This window comes from Chlorocebus sabaeus, chromosome 16 (assembly GCF_047675955.1).
Source record: "Chlorocebus sabaeus isolate Y175 chromosome 16, mChlSab1.0.hap1, whole genome shotgun sequence".
In the NCBI taxonomy this organism is placed as follows: Eukaryota; Metazoa; Chordata; class Mammalia; order Primates; family Cercopithecidae; genus Chlorocebus; species Chlorocebus sabaeus.
This window is the reverse complement of record NC_132919.1, coordinates 51,483,285-51,507,185: the sequence shown is the minus strand read 5'-3', so window position 1 is coordinate 51,507,185 and position 23,901 is coordinate 51,483,285. Positions and strand designations below refer to the sequence as shown.

Genomic DNA, 23,901 nt, shown 5'->3' with positions numbered 1-23,901 from the left:
TTCAAGTTAGGATTTCTTGGGTAGTTTTTTTTTTTTTTGGCGATAGGTCTCTCAGGCTGGGGTGCTGTGGCACGACCTCAGCTCACTGCAACCTCCACCTCAGCCTCCTGAGTAGCTGGGACCACAGGTGTGCATCACCACACTCAGGTCATTTTTGGTAGACACGGGGTTTCACCATGTTGCCTAGGCTGGTCTGGCATTCTTGAGCTCAAGCAATCCACCCGCCTCGGCCTCTCAGTGTTGGGATTACAGGTGTAAGCCACTGAGCCCGGCCCTTATTACCTCTTTTTTTTTTTGAGACGTAATCTTGCTCCGTCACCCAGGCTGGAGTGCAGTGGCATGATCTTGGCTCACTGTAACCTCCACCTTCTGGGTTCAAGCGATTCTCCTGCTTCAGCCTCCCGGGTAGCTGGGATTACAGGTGCCCGCCACCATGCCTCACTAAGTTTTTTATTTTTAGTATAGATGGGGTTTCACTATGTTGGCTAGGCTGGTCTTGAACTCCTGACCACCTGATCCACCCGCCTCAGTCTCTGAAAGTGCTGGGATTACAGGCATGAGCCACCCCGCCTGGCCCTTTTTTATTACTTTTTTGAGACAAGGTCTCACCCTGCTGCCCAGGCTGGAGTGCAGTGGTGCAACCACAGCTCACTGTGGCCTTGACCTCCTGGGCTCCAGTGATCCACCTCAGCCTCCCAAGTAATTATAACTACAGGCGTGTGCCACTGCATCTGGCTAATTTGCTTTTTGTAGAGAGGCAGGGAGTCTCCCTATGCTGCCCAGATTGGTCTCAAACTCCTGGGCTCAAGTGATCCCTCACTTTGACCTCCCAAAGTGCTGGGATTACAGGCATGAGCTACCACGGCTAGCCCTCATTGCTTTTTTGTTAAGTATTCTTTGCCTCTGTAGCCAACGTGTGTGTAAACATGCCTCGTCTCACCCTAAAAGCAGCCTATTGAGCAAACAAGTAGGTTTTAGTTACTTAGCACATCAAAATCATTTCTTCATAGGTGTTTCTGTCCTTCTCCTTGTTTAACACAGAGAACAGGAGAACGAAATAAGCCAAGCTCTTTATCCTCCCAAAGTCCTTGGTCTAGACCAGAGTCCCCAAAGCGTGGTCAGTGGTTTCTCCACATCAGAAACAGTGGGGCATGTCTGTGTCCTCAAAGTTAATGTCCAAGGATGGGGGGCGGTTTGCAATTCTGTACTATGAATAGGCTCCCCAGGAGTTCCTGACAGCTAACTATGGGCATCACTCCCAGGAGGGCCTGTGAGCCCCACATGCTCCCCTAGGGGGATGTAAGCTGGGTGAGTCTGAAATAAGGACCCAAGATTCCTGACTCCCCAAGGCGGTTTTTAAATTTTTAAGGCAGACAAGGGGAAAAAAAGATACCAAGTGAAGAATTCATTGTATGTTTATTATTCACAGTTAATCACTACCTACCAAATGCTATCCGCAGAGTTAAAGGATTAAGTACATAGGTCTTTCTTTAAACACTGATTTTTTTTTAAATATATACACACAAAACTTAGTTCAGCAAGGCTTCATGATATACACCAATTCCAAAATAAAACAATCAAATGGTCCAGGTGCAGAATGCCAGATTCCTTTTATCATCAGCGAGGAAAGGAGAAGCAGAATGAGGGGTGAGGGAAGGCAGGGACAGGCTCTGCCCAGAAGAGCTGCCGCCTCCTGGCACAGCAAACGCTCCAGGCCTAGGCCCTGTTCATATCCGGAGTTGGAGGGAGACTCCCATCAGCCGCTTTGGGACCGAAAGGCCCAAGCCTGTCACCAACTCTCCGGAGAGAGGGAGGCAGTCTTGTTTTTGTCGTGGAAAGGGGAGTGGGTGGAGAAAAAGATTACAGGCACATCACTACAGGGGACCAGAAGTGGAGAGAAGACAGAGATCTCTGCCGAGGCCTTGGTCTTTCCAATCTTGCCTTCCCCAACTCTCCCTGCTTCCTGGGACCATCTGTAGGGGTGGGGAGCAGCAGTCAACACAGCCCACTGGCAAGGGAGGCACAAGCAGCACTCTGGCTTCCCAATGCTGCCCTCACACTCATCTGGTCAGGTCAGGGGACACAGGATGAAAGCCACAGCCCAATCTAAGAGCAAGACAGGTGAGAAGTGAGTACTCTCATTGTGCACTCCAGCATAGGAATAAGGTGAAACCTGCTACAACTGGAGGCTGCGTTCCCATGACTTCCTCCTTCGCTCTCCTTGTCTGGGACTTGCTGGTTCCAGGGGTGCATATAGTGATGGGGTGGGGGCCATAACCCCCGAGACAGTGAGGACAGGCTTCCAACCCCCTGTAAGCCAGATCCAGTGGGATGTGGGAGAGCTGGGTGGCCACCTTCCCTCTTGCTCCGGTGGCCCGTCACACTCACACTGCCACCTGGGCAAGCGGTTCCCTGAACCCCCAAGGGGCTCACAAACCTTAAAGTTGGAGCTTAAAGCCTCCTGGCTTAGTACAAGGAGAATGCCTCACCTTCCACTCCTGCTTGTCTCCCTTGCTCTACCCTGCCCCAAGGGAAAAATATTTACACAGAGTAGGAGACAAATTGGCTGAAAAGCTCTGGACTGTCTTTAACTTACTTTAAAACAAAACAAATTAAAAAAAAAAACCCAAAAACAAAAACCACCACCACTCAGAAGCAACCCTCGAAATAAGGAAAAAGGCACTATGAAAAAACATGCTCGATAATCCCACTGGAAGGGCCAACAAAGTGGAAAGAGACAGGCTTTCGGGTGGGCTTTTTTTTTTTTTTTGAGATGGAGCCTCGCTCTGTCACCCAGGCTGGAGTACAATGGCATGATCTCGGCTCCCTGCAACCTCCACCTCCCAGGTTCAAGTGATTCTCCTGCCTCAGGCTCCCGAGTAGCTGGGATTACAGGCGCACGCCACCACACCCGGCTAATTTTTGTATTTTTAGTACAGACAGGGTTTTGCCATGTTGGCTAGGTTGGTCTCGAACTCCTGACTTCGTGATCCACCCACCTTGGCCTCCCAAAGTGCTGGGATTACAGGCGTGAGCCACCGCGCTGCCCGGCCCAGGCAGGCTTTCTAGGGAAGCCATGGAGGCAGCGACATGCTTTCCTTCTACCCCACTCTACTGCCAACTTGGACAAAATACACTGGGGGTCTGGGCTGGAAGGCAGATTCCTACAAGCCCCCTCCTCTGGAGGAAGTTAAACAGCAAAGGCGTCGAGCTGCCCTGCCCGCTCCTTTTTGTGTGTATATACGAAGAACACAGAAACAGTGGTTCTTCTTTCAGTCATTCCAACTAAAACAGACATTTTGCATAGAGAGAATACCAGCCCACTTGGTTTCTTGTCTTTTATTATTGGCGTCAGCTAGGACTATACGTGGCCTTAAACGTCATGCACTGATGGACAGAAGAGAAAAAAGGATGAAAAAAAGGGCAAAGGAGGGGAAAGAGGAGCAGCAGTGAAAATTTGTAATAAAAACTCTTCTTAATTTATAGGTAAGTTTTGGCATTTTTAAATCCAACACCCCCTCCCACCCCCTAAAGTTCCAACCAAAGTGAGAGGGTCACAGGGTGACCCGGCCAGGTGTTCTGCACTCCCTCACAGGCTGCTGTAAGTGGCAGCTTGTGGGTTTAATTCTTTTGTATGTGTTTTACATTTTTCACTTTCTTTAAATAGTTGCTTCTTGATTCTTAGACGTTCCGGTTCACGGGGGTGACGTAATTGCGGGGGAACATGCCGGTCTGCCCGTGGCAAGCTCCTTTCCACCAGTTGGGGTCTGAGTTATCCATGACATGGATAAAATCTCCCCGGCGGAAGCCCAGCTCTCCATCCTCCTGGGGATCAAAGTCAAAGAGGGCCTGGACGTATGTCGGCTGCTGCAAAACAGGAGCAGGAAAAACCCATATTGCATTCCTGGTCTGTGGCCGGCCACCTCCGAGGCCAGACGGGTTCCAGGGGGAAACGAATGCGTGCCAAATTCTCCATGTTTTCTAAACTCACCTCCCATCTCCCAACCCCCCATTTATTCTTACCTATTCTAAGTTTACAGGCCAAGCGGGTTTAGTGTGATCTTTCCCAGTGCTCAGAAAATGCTAGAGTATGTCTCCCAGAGGAGGGTGGCCAACTGTGCCATATTATCAAGTAGAGGGCAGGCAGTGCTTGGAGGGGAAAGTTCTTCAGAAACAGCCGTCTGTGTTTAGGCTGTGGGCCCAGAATCTGCAAACCCCTTCTACCACACCCTTAAGATATTAGAGCCTAAAATTCTGGAGCTCGAATAACATAAGGGACTCTAACTGTAACTTATGACCAGGGCTCGAGGGACAGGAACGGTGCTGACCCCACTCCCTCACAAGCATAGTTTTCCTCATAATTTGCCTCCAGTGACAGGATCTTTGGGTGGGTGTGTTAAAGACCATCTCCCTAGAGAGACTGGCAAGCTGGCTACACACTGCCTCTGGAAAAGCAAAAACCCTGTATTTAAAACAACAAACCTTTCTTTTTCTTTTCTTTTTTTTTTTTTTTTTTGAGATGGAGTCTCCCTCTGTTACCCAGGTTGGAGCGCAGTGGTACAATCTCAGCTCACTGCGACCTCCACCTCCTGGGTTCAAGCAATTTTTCCATCTCAGCTTCCCAAGCGCAGGTGGGCGCCACCACATCTGGCTAATTTTTGTATTTTTAGTAGAGACAGGGTTTCACCATGTTGGCCAGGCTAGTCTCAAGCTCCTGACCTCAAGTGATCTGCCTGCCTCAGCCTCCCAAAGTGCTGGGATTACTGGCATGAGCTACTACGCTGGGCCAGAAACAAGAAATTTTTAGTGTGAATGGAGGGTAACGTGTTCATTAACGAGCACAGAAGCCCCAGTGGCAATCCCTGAAGGGCGCCTGCATGTTGACTGAGGGTCACCTCCCCTTTCCCACAGCAATGCACACTGAGGAGCTATTCTTAATTTCTAAAATGATCCCATCTCATCCTGATGAGGCTTACCTGTGGCACCTGTTCTATGTCCCGCAGGAATATCTGCTGGTTTCTGGAGACAGATGTAGATCTGTGATAATCCACCAGCTCATTCAAAGAATTGAACTTCACCACCCAGAGGAAGTACTTGCCGGCTCCATCTCGGAGCACCTTGAAGTGCTGCACATCGTTTCCAAACCTGGGAGGGACAGAGAGCACATGGACCGGCTAAAGGCTCTAACCTGGCAAATCGAAGGCTATCTGCCCATATAAGCGATATCTTGAGAGAACCACTGTCCCGGCAGCACTCCTCAGGGACAGTAGAGCAACAAGTGTCCTCACTGCGTGTCCCTGGGACAGACCCCTCCCTATGACTGATGGGCACCAGGACAACATGAAGAAACCAGACAGGGACAGGCCATCAGTCACTCTCATTCTGAAGACGTTTGTAAGATAAAGAGTCCAGGCTGGGCACGGTGGCTCACACCTGTAATCCCAACACTTTGGAGGCCAAGGCGGGCAGATCACTTGAGGTTGGGAGTTCAAGACCAGCCTGATCAACATGGAGAAACCCCATTTCTACTAAAAATACAAAAGTAGCTGGGCGTGGTGGTGTATGCCTGTAATCCCGGCTATTAGGGACACCAAGGCAGAAGAATCACTTGAACCCAGGAGGCGGAGGTTGCAGTGAGCTGAGACTGCGCCATTGCACTCCAGCCTGGGTAACAAGAGTGAAACTCTGTCTCAAAAAAAAAAAAAAAAAAAAAAAACCGGCCATGTGACCTGAATCCTAACAAATAAAACAGCCTTACTTAAGACAAAGAAGTGTGACTTAACTTCCTTTGAATCAAAAAATAATTAAAATGTTATATGCAGGAAGAAGGTGAGGAGGGCTGGAAATACTTTCAACAATTCTCTTGTAACTGGGAATAGTTCAAAGTCATGTTTTCCATTCAGGAATTTTAGATCCACTCACGGGGAAAAGGTCTCTGAAAGAAAGGACACACTGGCACAATAAAAGAGGCCCAGGCTTCGAAACCCAAAAGCGTCTCCATCACCAGATCACACCCTTTTACACTGGCTAGCAAAACTGGCAACAGTGTGGCTGGCTGGTACTAGCTCATAGGGTCTGTCACAGGATATTTGGCTAGAACACCAGCCCAGCGAGGGCGCTTCTGCCTGTCCTGTTCACCTGGCCAGGCACTCAAAAAGGCATTCTCGGCCAGGCACGGTGGCTCATGCCTGTAATCCCAGCACTTTGGGAGGCCAAGGTGGGCGGATCACAAGGTCAGGAGATTGAGACCATCTTGGCTAACACGGTGAAACCCCATCTCTATTAAAAATACTAAAATTTAGCCAGGCGTGGTGGCATGTGCATGTGCCTGTAGTCCCAGCTACTCAGGAGGCTGAGGCAGGAGAATCGCTTGCACCCAGGAGGCAGAGCTTGCAGTGAGCCAAGACTGGGCCACTGTACTCTAGCTTGGGCGACAAACGAGACTCCATCTCCAAAAAAAGGCATTCTCCGAGAGTGCTTGTTCAATGAATGGAGTCCCTCCTCTCCTTCAGTCCTTCAGTCTTTCAGCTGACGGAAACTAAAGGCGTCAGAAAATCAATCCAGCAGGTGGCAGCACTGAGCTTCAAGGAAGCCACTGAGCACAAGATGCCCCGCATTTGGAAAAAATACTGCTTTACATGTAAGACAAAATGTGAAAGGTGAAAGCTTCATTAGCAAGGGTATATCCCATGGCACTTCTGGCCCCACAGAGGCCTACTTCCACCCATGCAATGCAGGTGGTTTCTAAAAGAGCCCAGGGCCCCAATAATGAGCAGCATGTTAACTACTGTGTTTCAAGTCACAGGCTCAAAACATCCTATAACTAAGAAACATCTGAAGACTGTTGATTCTTGAACCTCTTTTGCAAAGGGGTGTGTGTGTTGTTAAAGAGAGTCATGACACCTGTTTTGCTTCTAAAACAATAAATGCATTAAATCCTTAAAAGATTCTACTTGAGAAAATGGAAGTTTGAGAGCTTCTGCTGAGCAAACAGGCAGCCTCCAGCCGAGCACGTGGCTGCCCCCGTGGTTTTGGCCACCACCCAGTGATTTATTGCTTGTTCCCCTCATTTTATATGGTTTCAGTTACATCTGGGTCAGCACAAAACTAAAGAAAGACAGGTGACAGTTTTTCTTTTCTTTTTTAAGATGGAGTCTTGCTCTTTTACCCCGGCTGGAGTGCAGTGGTGTGATCTTGGCTCACTGCAGCCTCGACCTCCGAGGCTCAAGCAATCCTCCCACCTCAGTCCCCAAAATAGCTGAGACTACAGGCAAGGGCCACCACGCCTGGCTAATTTTCGATTTTTGCAGAGATGGGGTTTTGCCATGTTGCTCAGGCTGGTAGCGAACTCCTGAGCTCAGGCAATCCACCCGCCTCCGCCTCCCAAAGTGCTGGAATTACAGGCTTGAGCCACCATGCTGGGCCACAACTATAAATTTAAAATCTACATTTCAAAAAAAAATCTACATTTTAATCACACATTAAGTGATTCTAAAACCAAATAAGATACTCAGTTCATTCATTTATTCTTTTTTTTGAGACACAGTCTTGTTCTGTCACTCAGGCTGGAGTGTAGTGGCGTGATCTTGGCTCATCCTCCTCCTGGTCAAGTGATTCTCCTGTCTCAGCCTCCTGAGTAGCTGGGATTATAGGCACATGCATGCCACCAAGCCCAGGCCATTTTTGTATTTTTTTTTAGTAGAGACAGGGTTTCACCATGTTGGCCAGGCTGGTCTCGAACTCCTGACCTCAGGTGATCCACCTGCCTTGGCCTCCCAAAGTGCTAGATTACAAGTGTGAGCCACTGTCCCCAGCTTTTTAAAATTTTTTTGAGACAGAGTTTTGCTCGTTGCCCAGGCTGAAGTGCAGTGGCGCCATCTCGCCTCACTACAACCTCCACCCTCCTGGATTCGACTGATTCTCTGGCTTTAACCTCCTGAGTTGCTGGGCCTACGGGTGTGTGCCACTATGCCTGCGTTATTTTCTATTTTTAGTAGAGACGGGGTTTCACCATGTTGGCCAGGCTGGTCAGTTCATTTTTTTTTTTTTTTTTTTTTGAGACAGAGTCTGGCTCTGTTGCCCAGGCTGGAGTGCAGTGGCCGGATCTCAGCTCACTGCAAGCTCTGCCTCCCGGGTTTACGCCATTCTCCTGCCTCAGCCTCCCGAGTAGGTGGGACTACAGGCGCCCGCCACCTCGCCCGGCTAGTTTTTTGTATTTTTTAGTAGAGACGGGGTTTCACCGTGTTAGCCAGGATGGTCTCGATCTCCTGACCTCGTGATCCGCCCGTCTTGGCCTCCCAAAGTGCTGGGATTACAGGTTTGCGCCACCGCAGTCTGGCCTCAAAAACAATCTTAATGTAATGTAAATTAAGTAGCGATCTGAATGTTGAACCTAATCACTTCTTTATATATAAGTGATGAAGTGATCTGTCAGACTCCTGGGGAGGGTCTTATGATAATACATTAACTAGAAAAGAACTGAAAGTAAAAAACGTATATAAATAACAATTTAATTCAAAATCCTGACTTCACAGATGAGGTGCGAATTGTTGAGAATCTTCAAGTGCTGATTTCTATTCTCCACAATTCTCCATGGCGACAGAACTTCTTGTCTTCTCCATTCCCTGCTTACCTGCTCCCTTTCACACCTCAACTTTCCACCGGGAAATGCAAGCCCCAAATCCCCTGCAGCAGCCTTCTTAAGTGACTGTGAGGGCCTAGGATGGGGCTGGTGGATTTAAGCCAGGGGATCTGAGCAAGGCAAGTCAAGGCAGCCGACAGGCGCTCCACTATTCCATTTGAGAGAACTGCGGGAATCCCTCAGAAGGCAGAAGCTCAGGAGTGCTGGGCACTAGGGAAAACTGGCAGGCTCCAGCTGGCTGCAGGTGTGCTGCTCACCTCCTGAAGGCTGTGTCCACATGGAAATCTACATCCAGTGCTTCCAGAACTCATTTTGAGAGGAGCCAGAAATTAGGATTTTAATGTGAAATGAAGATACCGTTTAGGCTAAGCCTCCACCATTTTGTGTGTAGCCAGGCACCTGACCGATGGCTTCACAATTTGGATCAGTCAGAGACAGGATTCCAGGCAACTGCAGCAGGAAATACTTACTTGACAGAGAGGGAGAAGTCCCCAGGAGCGCTCTCACTCTCTCGGATAAGAAAGGCCCCATCGTGCCGCTGTTTGCTAAGCATTTCTTCTGCCTTGGCTCTGGGGATTTTGCCAAAAAACCACCTAAGGAAGGAAGGCAAGCTGGTCAACATCTGCTTCCCCACAAAGAAACGGGATATCCAGCCTTCGAAATTTGAGTAACACAACACTCCTTGCCAGAGGAAGGGGCCTCCCTCCTCATCCTCCAGCCTCACAGTGCCCAAGATCGACATTGGGTCAGGTCCCCAGAGATGGACCTTCAAAGGTCTTTACCCCACTCCATTTCCCAGAAAGCGACTCACCCAAGGCACTAATCATGGGTCACTCTTTCTATAGAAGACGACATTTGAAAATGGGTCTTCCAGGTCAAAGCGCCCTGGACTCCCTACTGACTCATGACAAAGGTGTCTGGGGAAAAGCCCAGGCCTTTGGGTTTGGTGTACGGGATGAACTGGCCAAGGAGAGACTGGCCCCTTCCTGCAGCCATGTGATAAGGTCATAGCTTCACCACAGTGGGACTAGGGGAAAGTGGGGAGGAAAGCTGGACGGCCAGGAGCTGGAGGCAGGGTTACTTCTGCTAACAGCCCAAAGGCAAAAGGTTCAGACGGTATGAGGGTGCCTCTACCAGTAACTAAGGTCAGCATTCCTCTCAAGGCCTGCCTCTGTGGTCACTGCTCAGAGTTCAGCTTTCAGAAGCCACTAGGAATATTGTAATTTGCCATATGTGCAGTAGTTAGCTGCAAAATTCAGATTTTTGAGGCAAGTTGCAGACTCTTTTGTTCCCAATTGCTGATTCACCTTGGCCAGAAGAAAAAGTGACTAAATTCATGAAAAACTGTGAAGCAACTGGCTGTGGCTTTCAAGAGGAAGAGGAGAGGAACACTTCTACAAGAGCTTAAAGTCAAGCTGCCCGGCTATTTCAAATGAAAACTATAACTAATTAGGAAGGAGAAACTGTGAAAACCATGTTCTCTTAAAATTGTCTTTAGTTATCAATTTTAAAAGCAAAAGTTATAGCAAGTAAAGACCTATTTATATGGAAACCGGTATTCATTTAATATGCTAATTTGATATCAAAAGTCCTTTTAATGGACCAGCTAGTCCATTAAAGTTGTAAACCTGACTTATGTATCTTTTATTTATTTATTTTTTTTGAGAAGGAATCTCACTCTGTCGCCCAGGCTGGAGAGCAGTGGCGTGATCTCGGCTCACTACAAGCTCTGCCTCCCGGGTTCATGCCATTCTCCTGTCTCAGCCTCCCAAGCAGCTGAGTAGCTGGGACTATAGGGGCCCGCTACCATGCCCAGCTAATATTTTGTATTTTTAGTAAAGATGGGGTTTCACCATGTTAGCCAGGATGGTCTCGATCTCCTAACCTTGTTGATCCGTCTGCCTTGGCCTCCCAAAGTGCTGGGATTACAACAGGTGTGAGCCACCGCGTCCGGCCGGTTTTTTTTTTAGACAGAGTCTCACTCTGTCACCCAGGCTGGAGTGCAGTGGCATGATCTTGGCTCACTGTAACCTTCAACTCCTGGGTTCAAGCAATTCTGCTTCAGCTTCCCCAGTAGCTGGGATTACAGGTGGCTACCACCATGCCCGTCTAATTTTTGTATTTTTAGTAGACGGGGTTTCACCATATTGGCCAGGCTGGTCTTGAATTCCCAACCTCAAGATCTGACTGCCTCAGCCTCCCAACCTGCTGGGATTACGGTCGTGAGCCACCGCGCCCGACTAACTTACATATCTTACTTATAAGCAACCATATTGGAAGATGTCCCTAAAATAATATACTACACTCAAATTCAAACAGAAAGATGTGAACTGCTAGGAAGGATGCACTTAGAAGCTTCCCTTAGTAACTTTGTCCTTGTGTGTGTGTGTCAGCCTCTAGGGACCCTTAGTAACTATGAATAGTCTGACATCTACCTGCTGGAGTCTTTCTCATTTTGCATACTCTACTGCCAGGCTGCTGAGGAGCTGGGATAATAGATCCTCCTGCTTCTGCAAATAACTCAAGGCTAGGGCCTGCAGTGCCTGGAAATCAGGACAAACAAGAGAAATCACATATCACTAGAATAGAATGCTCTCTAAATATAAAAGGACAGGTTGGGTGCCTGTGGCTCACACCTGTAATCCCAACACTTTGGGAGGCTGAGGTGGGGCGAATCACTTGAGGTCAGGAGTTTGAGACCAGCCTGGCCAACATGGTGAAACCCGGTTTCTACCAAAAATAGAAAAATTAGACGGGCACCTGTAATCCCAGCTACTTGGGAGGCTGAGGCAGGAGAATCACTTGAACCTGGGAGGCGGAGGTTGTAGTGAGCCAAGACTGCGCCACCGCACTCCACCCTGGGCAACAGAGCGAGAGTCTGTCTCAATAAATAAATAAATAAATAAATAGGAGGCTGGGTGCGGTGGCTCATGCCTGCAATTCCAGCACTTTGGGAGGCTGAGGTGGGTGGATCACCTGAGGTCAGGAGTTCGAGACCATCCTTACCAACATGGAGAAACCCCATCTCTACTAAAAAATACAAAACTAGTATGGTGGCACATGCCTGTAATTCCAGCTACTCAGAAGGCAGAGGCAGGAGAATCCCTTGAACCAGGGAGTTGGAGGTTGCAGTGAGCCAAAATCGTGTTACAGCACTCTAGCCTGGCGACAGAGCAAGACTCCGTCTCAAAAAAAAAAGATGGGTTTTGGCAGGGTGCGGTGGCTCACACCTGAAATCCCAGCACTTGAGGCCAAGACTTTGAGATCAGCTTGGCCAACACGGTGAAACCCCATTTCTACTAAAAATACAAAAATCTGCTGGGAGTGGAGGCACTCGCCTGTAGTCCCAGCTACTTGGGAGGCTGAGGCATGAGAACCACTTCAACCCACCAGGCGGAGGTTGCGGTGAGCTGAGATGGTGCCACTGCACTCCAGCCTGTGCGTCAGAGCAAGACTCCGTCTCATAAAAAGAACAACAACAACAACAAAAAAAAACAACCAAAAAAAGTGGGCTTACACAACAGAAATAGCAAGGGCGAGAGCTAAGGGGGTGGGGGGAGAAGGCTAATTTTCCAATATAATTCTTTACTACATCCTATAGGCTCCCATCCATATGCATTTAACGTGAAAAGCACATATTTGGATCCACCCCTCAAGCATATACAATTCATGCTGCAGCACTAATGCCAACAATCATTTTGTGGTCTGTGTCTAATTTGTTAACTTGAATGCTGTATTAATTGACATGGTGTTCCATTTTATGCTTCCCTCTTCCTCCATAACCCCTGCCCCCCAACCCCCCCAAAAAACCCAAAAAAACCAGGAGGTGGTAGGATGGGGAGAAGGCCTGGTGCGGACCCTGACCCTATACACACAAGCATCCAATCACAGAGCAGCCCCATACAACAGCAACTGCGTCTGCAAGGCCGCACCCTACACAGGCACAAGCATGCTCTTTGTCAGCAATATGGTAGACCTGAACAAATAAGGGTTTTTCAGTTGCTAGTTGCCTTTTCAGAGCTCAGAGTGGCTAAGCACTGCCCAACCTTTGGCCAGAGTCTGAAAATAACAACACAGCTGAGCCTGTGCTGGACACTTCTCAATCAATTCTTCTAAAGTTCTTCATAGTGGGGGCAAAAGGGCAAGGCAAGGGAGTGACTGTCCCAGTCAGCCTGGCAGTAACTACAACTTTCCAAGGAAGGTAGCCTTTCCTATCTTTCCTCAACAGTCAGATTTAAATGCCTGTGTTGCCCGAAACACTGAAGAAAAATAAGAATTTCGAGCCACAGGCATGTCATATAAGAAGTATAGTATGATGTTCTGTTGAATTCCCTTTCAATCTGAACACATGAAAATAAAAGGGAACTGAAGTCGATGTTGTGTTTGGATCTAATGAAGGAGCCAGCAAACAATGGCCTTTGGCCGAAATCTGCCCATAATCTAAGACTGCTTTTAAAATTTCTACTCGATTGTTAAAAGAAAATTTTTACGAGGAATATTTGACAGGATTGTATGCAGCCCACAAAGCCCAAATTACTTGCTATCTAGCTCTTCACAGAAAAAGTTTAGCCAAACCTTGATCTACAGTTTTCTTTTCAGGACGACTGAAGGTAACAGAAGTTCATAAATTATGTGACTTATATGGGACCTGGGGAGGATGTGCTATGATCCAACGGGCCCCTCTCACTCAAGATGCAACAAGCCACCTGAAAGCCTCCGCCACCAGCTGGTGTAAAAGCAAGCGGACAATGTCCAATGACATTCTAGTCTGAGCGTGGAAAGCCTCGGCTCCCCTGACACACTTGCAAGGCAAGCCAACAACTGCTTCTGTGCTAGCAGCAGGGCCCGTGAATGAGGGGTGGGTGAGGATGGGAGGACAGTGGTCTGCAGGGGCTCCCGGGGTTCCACTATGTTGCGTTATCAATAAAATCGTCACAGGGGTAGCTTCTGAAAAAAATTAAAAATATTGACTGCTCCCAGCAGCCTGGAGGACAGCCTATTTTGTTCTCTCAGAAGTAGGAACACTAGGATAAACAATTATTGAGAACTATTAGATGCCAAGCACTGTGCTCTGGGGATACAAAGATATTAAGAAACTGTCCCACAGGATTAGCACATATAAACACAAAATCATCTAAGTACCTTTTCTAAAACTCAAAAAAATGCAGAATTATGAAACATATCTGGCCCTGAGACATGTTGAACAGAAAAAGAATTACGGACCCACACAACTATTGTTTTATTTTTGAAGATCACCGAAAGCTTTAAATTATCGATCTAAAACATATATTATTGACTATTATGTATTATTATTTACTGTTAACATGTACAATCAATATCCTTTGTTAATTCCCTAGAAACGTGAATAAAAAGTATGACATCCATCCCAGTGATCTGTTTTAAAAAAGAGTGTTTGAAACAAGGAGGTGGGTCCAACCCTTGCAAGACTAATGGAACTCAACTTACGGATGTGGTTTCATTTCTATGTAGTTCTTGGGAATGAAGCCGTCTTTTCCATTAAGCTCTGCCTTGTACCAGTTCTGATCACATTCTTCGTTCAAAACCTGAAAAGAAATAAGACAACAAAAAACCCCAATCATTTCCTTTTCCCTTTAAAAAGGTAGTTACAATTATGCTGTCTTTTAGGTTTGTAAACGGTTTCATTCAAAGTATTATCAGTTATACGGATATAAGACTCCTTGTAACTTCAAACAACCGGCATTATGTTAAACTCTGTCAAAATGAAACAGAAATTATCTCTGAAAATGAAAAGTCAGGCTCCCAAACATCTGGAATGAAACCCTCAGTAAGGAAGGAGAAAGAAGAATGGCAAGAGTTAGTTTTCTTTCTTTTTTCAGACGGAGTCTCACTCTGTTGCCCAGGTGGAAGTGCAGTGGCGCGATCTCGGCTCACTGCAACCTCTACCTCCTGGGTTCAGGTGATTCTCCTGCCACAGCCTCCCGAATAGCTGGGATTACAGGTGCATGCCACATTGCCCAGCTAATTTTTGTACTTTTAGTAGAGATGGGGTTTCACCATGTTGGCCAGGTTGGTCTTGAACTCCTGGCCTCAGATGATCTGACCACCTCGGCCTCTCAAATTGCTGGGATTACAGGTGTGAGTCACTGTGCCCGGCCAGTTTTTTTGTTTTGTTTGTTTTTTCTAAGCGAGAAACCTGGAAAGGAGGTTCTGGAAAATGGCAAACACAAAGGAGAATAACGGAGCCTGACGAAGACAAAGTCTGCTCTCTGGGAGAGACAGGTGACACAGTAGAACTGAGCATCTAGAGAACCTTTTATTAGACTCCTCTAGAGATCTTCCAACCGACCTCCAGAATCTACAGTGATAGAGTCCTGATCCCCTCATGGCTTCTCTTGGTTACTGCAAGTATGGGTCACCACCAAACAGCTCCAGAACACTGCTGCTTCTGAGGACAACCATATGCCCTCGTATGGGACAACTATTTTAAGGAAAAAGCATGGCAAATCCTACATTACCCAAATGCCACACTGTATTAAAGTCAGATAGTGCTGAAAGTATATCAACCAGCACAATTCAGGCAAACGCCTTGGAAATCTTGTAACTGAACCACTGCATTCTACAGATGTAAAAAAACAGACCAGTGGCCACCCCAGGTTATGAGGTAGTGACCCCAGAGAGCTAACATCACGTCCAGACTTTCGTATTCACAATGACCGTTCTCTCCAATGCTGCCTCTTGAATTGCACAGATAGGCCAGGCCATGACACTGTAATGTGTACAGTAATACAGTAGTCCTCCTTATCATGATGGACACGTTTCAAGACCTCCAGTGGGTGCCTGAAACCATGGATAGTACAGGACTCTAGATATGCTATGCTTTTTCCTACACTATACACATACCTATAAGTTTATTATTATTTTTTAGATTTTTAGATTTATTTATTTATTTTGCCCAGTCTATTCTTGAACTCCTATACTCAAGGGATTCTCCTGCCTCAGCCTCCCAAAGTGCTGGAATTACAGGTGTGAGCCACCATGCCAGTCCTACCTATAATTAATCCTGGCAGTCTGGAAGGCTAAGGTGGGAAGACTGCTTTAGCCCGGGAGTTTGGGACCAGCCTGGGCAACATAGTGAAACCCTGTCTTTATATTTAAAAAGTGTAAAAGAAAAGTTGTAACAATATACTGTAATAAAAATTTATGTGAATGTGTTCTCTCTCAAAGTATCTTTTTTTCTGTTTTTGAGTCAGGGTCTTGCTCTGCTGCCCACGCTGGAGTACAGTGGCCCCATCACGGCTCATGGCATCTCAATTTCCTGGGTTCAAGCGATCCTCCCATCTCAGCCTCCTGAGTACCTGGGACTACCGGCACTTGCCATGTTGCCCAGGCTGGTCTTGAACTCCTGGGTTCAAGTATCCTCCTGCTTCAGCTTACCTAAGTGTTGAAATTACAGGTGTGAGCCGCTGCGCTTGGCCAAAATATATTATATATATGTTGGACTGCAACTGGCCACAGGTAAGGGGGGACTAGTATATACAGCGCAGAACAGAATCAGGTACAGTGTGAAAGCCACCCTATGAATTCTAGACTTACAACGAAAGGCAAAGGGCGGAAGGCATAAGGTTGGTAAAAGATAAAACAGAAATGTGAATACAACCCCAAAATGGTGGGCCCAGGAAAATGCTGGCTAGTACAGTGGTAATCTACACTACATAACAAAGTTCTGAGAGGAAACTGGTAAAATTCTTTACAAAACGATTTATTCAAGATGTTGAACAATGCTGTACTCATAGCTAATTAGAAGCTGGATTGCTCTAAAGTGAGTGCTGTCTGTGTACTGCCATTCAAAGTGAGATGCAATAGAAAGGGTAGATAAGAATGACAGATAATCAACAACTGGCCAGGCTGCCTTAATGACTACTCTAGGCTAATTTCTTTCTTAATAGAGGGTATGCCCTGCAGAGCTTTGCAATGCTGGTGCTTATCTGCTATGCTTGCCAAACTCTGGCTGCAGGTGCCAGACACTGGGTTTCAATGCTTAGGATAAGGTGGTAAATCCTGCAAGAGCTAATAAACATGTGTAGCAAACTCTCAAAAAAATTAGCTACTGGTAAATCCCAGCGTATTCAAAGTTTCCAAGAGTCACACACACATTAAGAGTACTGATGAAAACTCTTTTAGTTGTCATTTCATTTCTCTTAAATCACATTAAAGACTGGAATGAGATAAAACAATATATGCAAGATACACTCATAATTTTAAAATCTTCATTTTAAAACCACTGTATTGCGCTGCGGCCAGCAATGGTGCTGCATTGATAGACAATTATAAAGTACACACCAAGGACAAGTTTGAGGAGGGAAAGTGCACTTCAATCCTGCCAGGCCACCACCACCTGCCCCTGTACTGGCAGCACAGAAAACTCTGAATAGCCTTTGAGAAAAGGAGCTACTTTAAAAGTTATTTAAGGCCAGGATTCTGTTATCTACCAAAAATAAGGTCTAGAAGGAAAATGTGGTCTAATAATGATCTTATAAAGCATCATCCTATAGTAATAATAAAAACCCCACAGGCTTATAAACAATATTTATTATTTCATTTCAGAGACAGAGTTTCACTATGTTGCTCAGGCTGGAGTAGCTGGGACTACAGGTGCGTGCAACCATACCAGCTATGAGGAGGTTCTGAAAATGTTTTAACTTCTGAAATGGTGAAGTATGTCTACTTTTACTGTATACACTTGTTCTTGGAAGATAGACGAGAGTCAGACTGACAAAGAGCTGCTTGTAACCTATTTGTGCATCAAAACAGAGCAAAGTAATCATTAGAAAGGGACACTTTCTGTTTGTGACCAATAACTTTGCAGAAAAAGGTAACTATTTACCTGCCAGGAGCTCATAGAGCTACACTGTCTTCTTGTCACCTTCACCAAGACAGAGGCAAATCTCCCTAAAAAGTGTCCCCTCCCCCAATAAACACAACTCCAGGGCAACTCCCAGATTTGACATCAACTTAGAACTATGGCTGTCTACAGAATAAAAATTATTACTTGGTGTTTAGTATGTTTTTCTCCCCCAGAAAGCAGGAAAACATGGAATTAATGTTTTTAAAAATGTAATTTTTTTTTTTTTTTTTGAGAGAGTCTTGCTCTGTTGCTCTGTCACCCAGGCTGGAGTGGAGTGGCATGATCTCAGCTCACTGCAACCTCCACCTCCCGGGTTCAAGCGATTCAAGGGCCTCAGCCTCCCAAGCAGCTGGGATTACAGGTGTGCGCCACCATACCCAGCTAATTTTTGTATTTCTAGTAGAGACAAGGTTTCACCATGTTGGCCAGCCTGGTCTCAAACTCCTGGCCTCAGGTGATCTGCCCACCTTGGCCTCCCAAAGTGCTGGGATTATAGAAAGGAGCCACCGTGCTTGGCCACAAATAATTTTTCAAGGCCTACTCAGACTCCTGAGCATGAGTAAGCTGCTCCCATCACCGTGTCTTCACTTGCTTATTCACTCCCTCTGCACCAATCCATGGGTGAGCTCACAAAAAAAGTTTCCTTCAGCTTTAAAATCTCGAAGGAATGTTTTTAGCTACTACCCCACAGCTGCATTTTCTATTCCAACCCCCATATTCCCTCGAGTTATGACTTTGTAGCCACACAAGACACTTTGGTTTAACGGAAGCAGACTGATCAAGAGATGAGATTATGAAAGGAGGAAGAGACAAGTTTCAGTGAAGAGAGTTTTTTTTTTTTTTTTTTTTTTGCAAAGAGACTGAAAATAATGTTAAGAGCCCAAATCAGGAAGAAATTTAAGAGATGAGGAATGAGGTGAGCTTTCTACAGAGGAATTAAAAATATACAAGTCCTTTCTGTGCTGATAACACTCACGCAAACGGTCAACGTTCCTACAACTCGCTGGACTCTCAGTAAGAAGTGTGGCAAGCACCAACCCCACGAAGTGACACAGTACAAGAGGGGCAAGGATTCTCTGTATGCCCAGGGAAAGCGGCGTTATGACAGGAAGCAGAGTGGCTACGGTGGGCAGACTAAGCTGATTTTCCGGAAAAAGGCTGAAACCACAAAGACTGTGCTAAGGCTTGAGTGCATTGAGCCCGATTGCAGATCTAAGAGAATGCTGGCTATTAAAAGATGCAAGCATTTTGAACTGGGAGAAGATAAGAAGAGAAAGGGCCAAGTGACCCAGTTCTAAGTGTAATCTGTTGTTTTATTATGAAGACAATAAAATCTTGAGTTTATGTTCACTTCAAAAAATATATATATATGTACAAATCAATGGAAGGGGACATGAAGGAACTCCGGAGGTGCTGTTTATCTCACATTTCCTGACCTGGGTGTGTTTTGTTTGTGAAAATTCACTTAACTATAATGATATATAAATTTTTCTTTTCCTTTTTTTTTTTTTTTTTTTGAGATGGAGTTTTGCTCTTGTTACCCAGGCTGGAGTGCAATGGCGCCATCTCAGCTCACTGCCATCTCTGCTTCCTGGGTTCAAGTAATTCTCGTGCCTCAGCCTCCCAAGTAGCTAGGATTACAGGCGCCAGCTACCACACGCGGCTAATGTCTTTGTATTTTTAGTAGAAATGGAGTTTCGCCATATTGGCCAGGGTGGTCTCAAACTCCTGACCTCAAAGGATCCACCCACCTCGGCCTCCCAAAGTGTTGGAATTACAGGCGTCAGCCACAGCGCTCGGTCCTTGCAATTAATTTTCTATACAAATTATAGAAAAAGGTGTCATTTAGAAAAATGGCAAGTATTTTGTTTATAGATTGCTGCATTTTGAAATAAGGGGATATTTTCTAGCCTGAACATATTCAGTCATCTGAAAATGAATAAAAAATAGAAATCATTTTTTTTTAAAGAAATAAGCTGTACATTTATGGTCCCATCAAGCCTTTCAACAAGCGCTCCAGTTGCAACAGCTTGCAGAAAGTTCAACATTTCTTCAGGGAAAAATTATTCAAAGTTTTATCAATCTGTGAAGCAATTTGTGTGAGAGCATTTGTGGATGAATGATGGGAAGAATTACATTTTCAAGCTCTTAACATGTAAAAAACCAAAAACACTATTTATAGCTGGTCCCTGCAGTGCAGAAATTCAACATAAGCCAGTGCAGTGTCCCCAGTTCTTCAAAGAATCCAGGTAAAATTAGTCTAACTCCTGAGTATCACTCAGTCAATCCCAAAGGAGCAATACTGAAATTCTGCTATGACTTGAAGACAAATTTCAAGAATTCTAGTGGTATCTACTACATAATTTCAAGTTCCTAGAAAAGAGAAAACACACATGCACGCATGCTTTTAAAAGACTTTAACCCCTAGGAACAAATTCTAAGGGCCCTGGTGGGGGTAACAGTACTGGGAAGCCACTCAAAGTCAGTTCTCTTCAGGTGCCTGATTACATATCTTATTAGAAGCTATTAGAATGCTCTTCAACTTCCCTTAGTATGGCTAACTGACTCAGTTTCAAGCTATAGTGATTCATTACTAACACTTTAAATAAGTGCTTTACAATCACCACCTCCATCTGTTACAGTTTTTCTGCAACATGAAAAACATCTTGGCAATGCTGCCTGCTATGCTATGTGCCAAATCATGAAAAACACCCACAGTGCAGATAAACTATTAAGAATTTTAGTGATGAGATAACCAGCAAAGGTAGTTCAATAATTAAGGTTCCCAGTCCCACAGAGAGCTTGAATTGCTCACCCAGGAACACAGAGAGAACAGTTCTCACATTTGCCGAGCAGATCAGTCTCCATTTGGAATGACTGCAACTACAGTGAGGCCACGGCTCAATAAAAATCTGAAAAGCATCTTCGCCAACCAGGCCAGGTGATAGGTACTTGACTTTTAACAACCAGAAAGGTGAGAAGAAATGAAATGCATTTATGAAGTTTTAAAACTCTCCTGGTCGGGCGCGGTGCCTCACGCCTGTAATCCCAGCACTTGGGGAGGCTGAGGCGAGTGGATCACCTGAGGTCAGGAGTTTGAGATCAGCCTGGCCAACATGGTGAAACCCCGTCTCTACTAAAAATATAAAAAATCTGCTGGGTGTGGTGGTGGGCGCCTGTAATCCCAGCTACTCAGCAGACTGAGGCAGGAGAATCGCTTGAAGCCAGGAGGCACAGGTTGCGGTGAACTGAGATCATGCCGTTGCACTCCAGCCTGGGTGACAGAGTGACTCCATTAAAAAAAAAAAAAAAAAAAAAAAAAAAATCACAGAAGAAAAACAAAGGGTATTTGTTAGTCAAGTACACCTCCTGACCCCTGGTGATGGAATGATGAGAGGTTCTGACTTAGTACCTTTTAAATGTTTTTAAAGGAAAGGAAGAAAAAAGAGGGGAGGAGGAAGGAAAGACAGGCAAGAGGACAAAGTCCCCAAACTCCAACTTTCCATGGTAAAAATCATTCATTACTTTATACTTCCCTCTGCCTACGAAGGAAGGAGTCATGCCCCATGAATACTGCTTTCTTTCCAACTGCCACCTTTCTGAAAAGTAGCTGCTCAAAGTGGGGATCAGTGTGAAAGGGGAACATCGGTGAGTCAGGAGATGGGAACCCACCAAATGTCCAGGCAACAAGGCTTAAGTGCCCCAAAGTTAACCACTGCCATTTTTCTGTTAAAAAGCCTTAAGTATCCTTCTACAAGTGCAAATATAGCCTGGCATTCCGGTTTTCATAATTTGGCCATCACCAACTATCTGCTCTGATCACCCATTGCTTCTCCAAATGAGCCCTGTCGTGCAGTCAGCTAGTCAACTCACCGACCTCTAAACACACTGTACTCCTCCCCACCGCTTGTCTGTACTTTTCCTTGTCTACTGAAATCTTTCAAAATTCCGTTCAGAACTTACAACCACCCTGGTCACCTTTCTCTCTGCTTCAATCTTACAGTATTTAATGGAGGATTACTGTCAACAATATAATCCCCTTATGGTATCTCGTCTATCACTATTTTGTACCATGTGCTGCTATGACTTGGCCCCCTCCCAAACTAACCTGCAAGCAGTGAAGCTGGCTTCATATCCAGTTCTCATTTGTCTTCCTCACAGCTCTTAGTATGGTATCTAGCATATTTTGGGGAACTGACTTACATGTGGGGGCTTTGTTCTAAATGTTCTAAGTAATAAGTTTAGGGCCCTAGAGCAAGCTGGGTCTACAACAATTTACACATTCTCTCTCTACCTGTTTAATAAAAACTTGAGACGAGGGTCTTGATATGATGCCAGGCTGTTCTCCAATTCCTAGGCTCAAGCGATCCTCCCACCTCAGCCTCCCAAAGTGCTGGGAATACAGGAATGAGCCACCACACCCAGTCAATTTGTACATTCTTGGTGATAAACAAGAACCTCTTAAATAGATCCTAGAAAGACTGATTGTCATGAGTTTGTTGATCCAAGCAAGGAGAGGTAAAGGAGGTAACAGAATTAGACAATCAGTCTTCCTGTAACTTAAGCACCCTGCCTAAAGGCTATGTGGAGTACCTTTCCACAAGGCCACCTACTTCTTTGTCTAAGATAAAAAGATGTAGGCTGGGTGCGGTGGCTCACATCTGTAATTTCAGCACTCCAGGAAGCCAAGGTGGGAGGATGTCTTGAGCCTGGGAGTTTGAGTCCAGCCTAGAGGGTACAGGGAGACCCTGTTTCTACAAAATATTAAACAATTAGCCTGGCATGGTGGTGTGCACCTGTAGTCCCAACTACTCAGGAGGTGGAGGTGGGAGGATTGCTTGAGCCTGGGAGGTCCAGGCCTGCAGTGAGCTGTGATTGCACCACTGTACTCTAGCTGGGGTGACAGGGAGAAACCTTGTCTCAAAAAAAAAAAAAAAAAAAAAGGTATAAGCTTGGGAAGGAGTAGGGGTGGGTGGAGAGAGAAGGGAACTTTCAGTATGACAGGGATAAAGGGGGCTGGACTAGGGAGAGAGGAGGTGTAAGTGTTTCTACACACGTCCTACTAATCCCTCTCAGGATGGGGCGCTTCCTGGCAATGTGATGTCTAATTCTGATTCGGTCTGCCTGTCTGACTTGTCACAGACTTTTGCAGGGTGGTAATTTTAATAGCTACAACTCTTCCAGCAAAATTTGTATGAAACAGTCTGGAAGACCTTGGACTTTTTGATTCACCCACTGACCAGCAACTAGGTTGATGGAGAAAAACGATCACATTAACAGACCAGGACTATTCATGCATTAAAAAAATTTCTTCATAATGTTCACACATGTTAGAAGATGAACAATTAAGACGACTAACCAAATTACAGGATATTTCTTTCTCTGAGAAATATTTTAGTTCAAAAGATAATTAGGTTATACTCATCAACCTCTTCAGCTGACCTCTTATCAAGAGAAATTGCTCATTTTTAACAAAACAGGAAGGTAGTTCACACTTATGTGATATTACTCCACCCAGATAAATCTGGAGGCAGCGAAACCTAAATGCATAGACAATACCCCAAAATAAACTTCTACCGAAGGGGTTCAAAAAGTTTCCATTCAAAATAACTGTCTTGCGTTTTGTCACACGTGCAAGTCCTATTTGGTGGAGCTGAAATGCTTTTGGAATGTCAGAATTTCAACTGCAGGAGTAGGGAGAAGAAAGGAGAGGAAGGGAGGGGGCAGAAAGAGACCGACGTAGACACACAGAGATCCAGAGGTTTCAAGAAAAATCTGTGTATTTGAAAAATTCAACAATCATATGATGACCTGTACTAGACAAAGACCAAGCTCTGAGCTCGGTGAACTGAGGATAAAATGGACACCCCTCCCAAGGAGCTCAGGGACTAGAAAGTTGCCAGGCACATCACAGTGTGACGGATGTCAGGAACGGGGAGTTATGGGTACTATGGCAGGCATCAATTCAACAGAAAAATCTGACTTCCAAACACCAAAGACGATGACTTAACTCCAGTTTAGGTGGTATCAGGAAAACATGCCAGATGAACTGTGAACTTGGTTATTACCTGTCTGCATCTTTAGCTCTGCTTAGTCTGTTTGGATTATGAGTAGAAGGAACACGGCAGACTCTGCAACTTGCAAACAGAGGGATAGATTGTTCTCTTGGCCAGATTTAGCTGCTATTAACTAAAAGACTGGTTAAGCTTCTTTTTTTTTTTTTTTTTTTTTTTTTTTTTGAGACAGAGTCTGGCTCTGTCGCCCAGGCTGGAGTGCAGTGGCCGGATCTCAGCTCACTGCAAGCTCCGCCTCCCGGGTTTACGCCATTCTCCTGCCTCAGCCTCCGGAGTAGCTGGGACTACAGGCGCCCGCC

At 45.7% G+C, this 23,901-nt stretch overlaps 1 protein-coding gene across 3 annotated transcripts in view; it reads right to left on the bottom strand.

Annotated features, from left to right (window-relative positions):
• Positions 1 to 1,397: 1,397 nt before the first annotated feature.
• Positions 1,398 to 23,901, bottom strand: part of GRB2 (growth factor receptor bound protein 2) — an 83,197-nt gene continuing 60,693 nt past the window's right edge. For all 3 annotated transcript variants that reach the window (XM_008011770.3, XM_073005039.1, XM_073005040.1), the window contains 4 exons: positions 14,108 to 14,205; positions 9,112 to 9,234; positions 4,977 to 5,145; positions 1,398 to 3,867 (listed from right to left, as the gene is read on the bottom strand). In XM_008011770.3, coding sequence (XP_008009961.1) covers positions 3,682 to 3,867; positions 4,977 to 5,145; positions 9,112 to 9,234; positions 14,108 to 14,205 — 576 coding nt within the window. In that variant the 3' untranslated portion in view covers positions 1,398 to 3,681. The remainder of the gene's footprint in view (positions 3,868 to 4,976; positions 5,146 to 9,111; positions 9,235 to 14,107; positions 14,206 to 23,901) is intronic.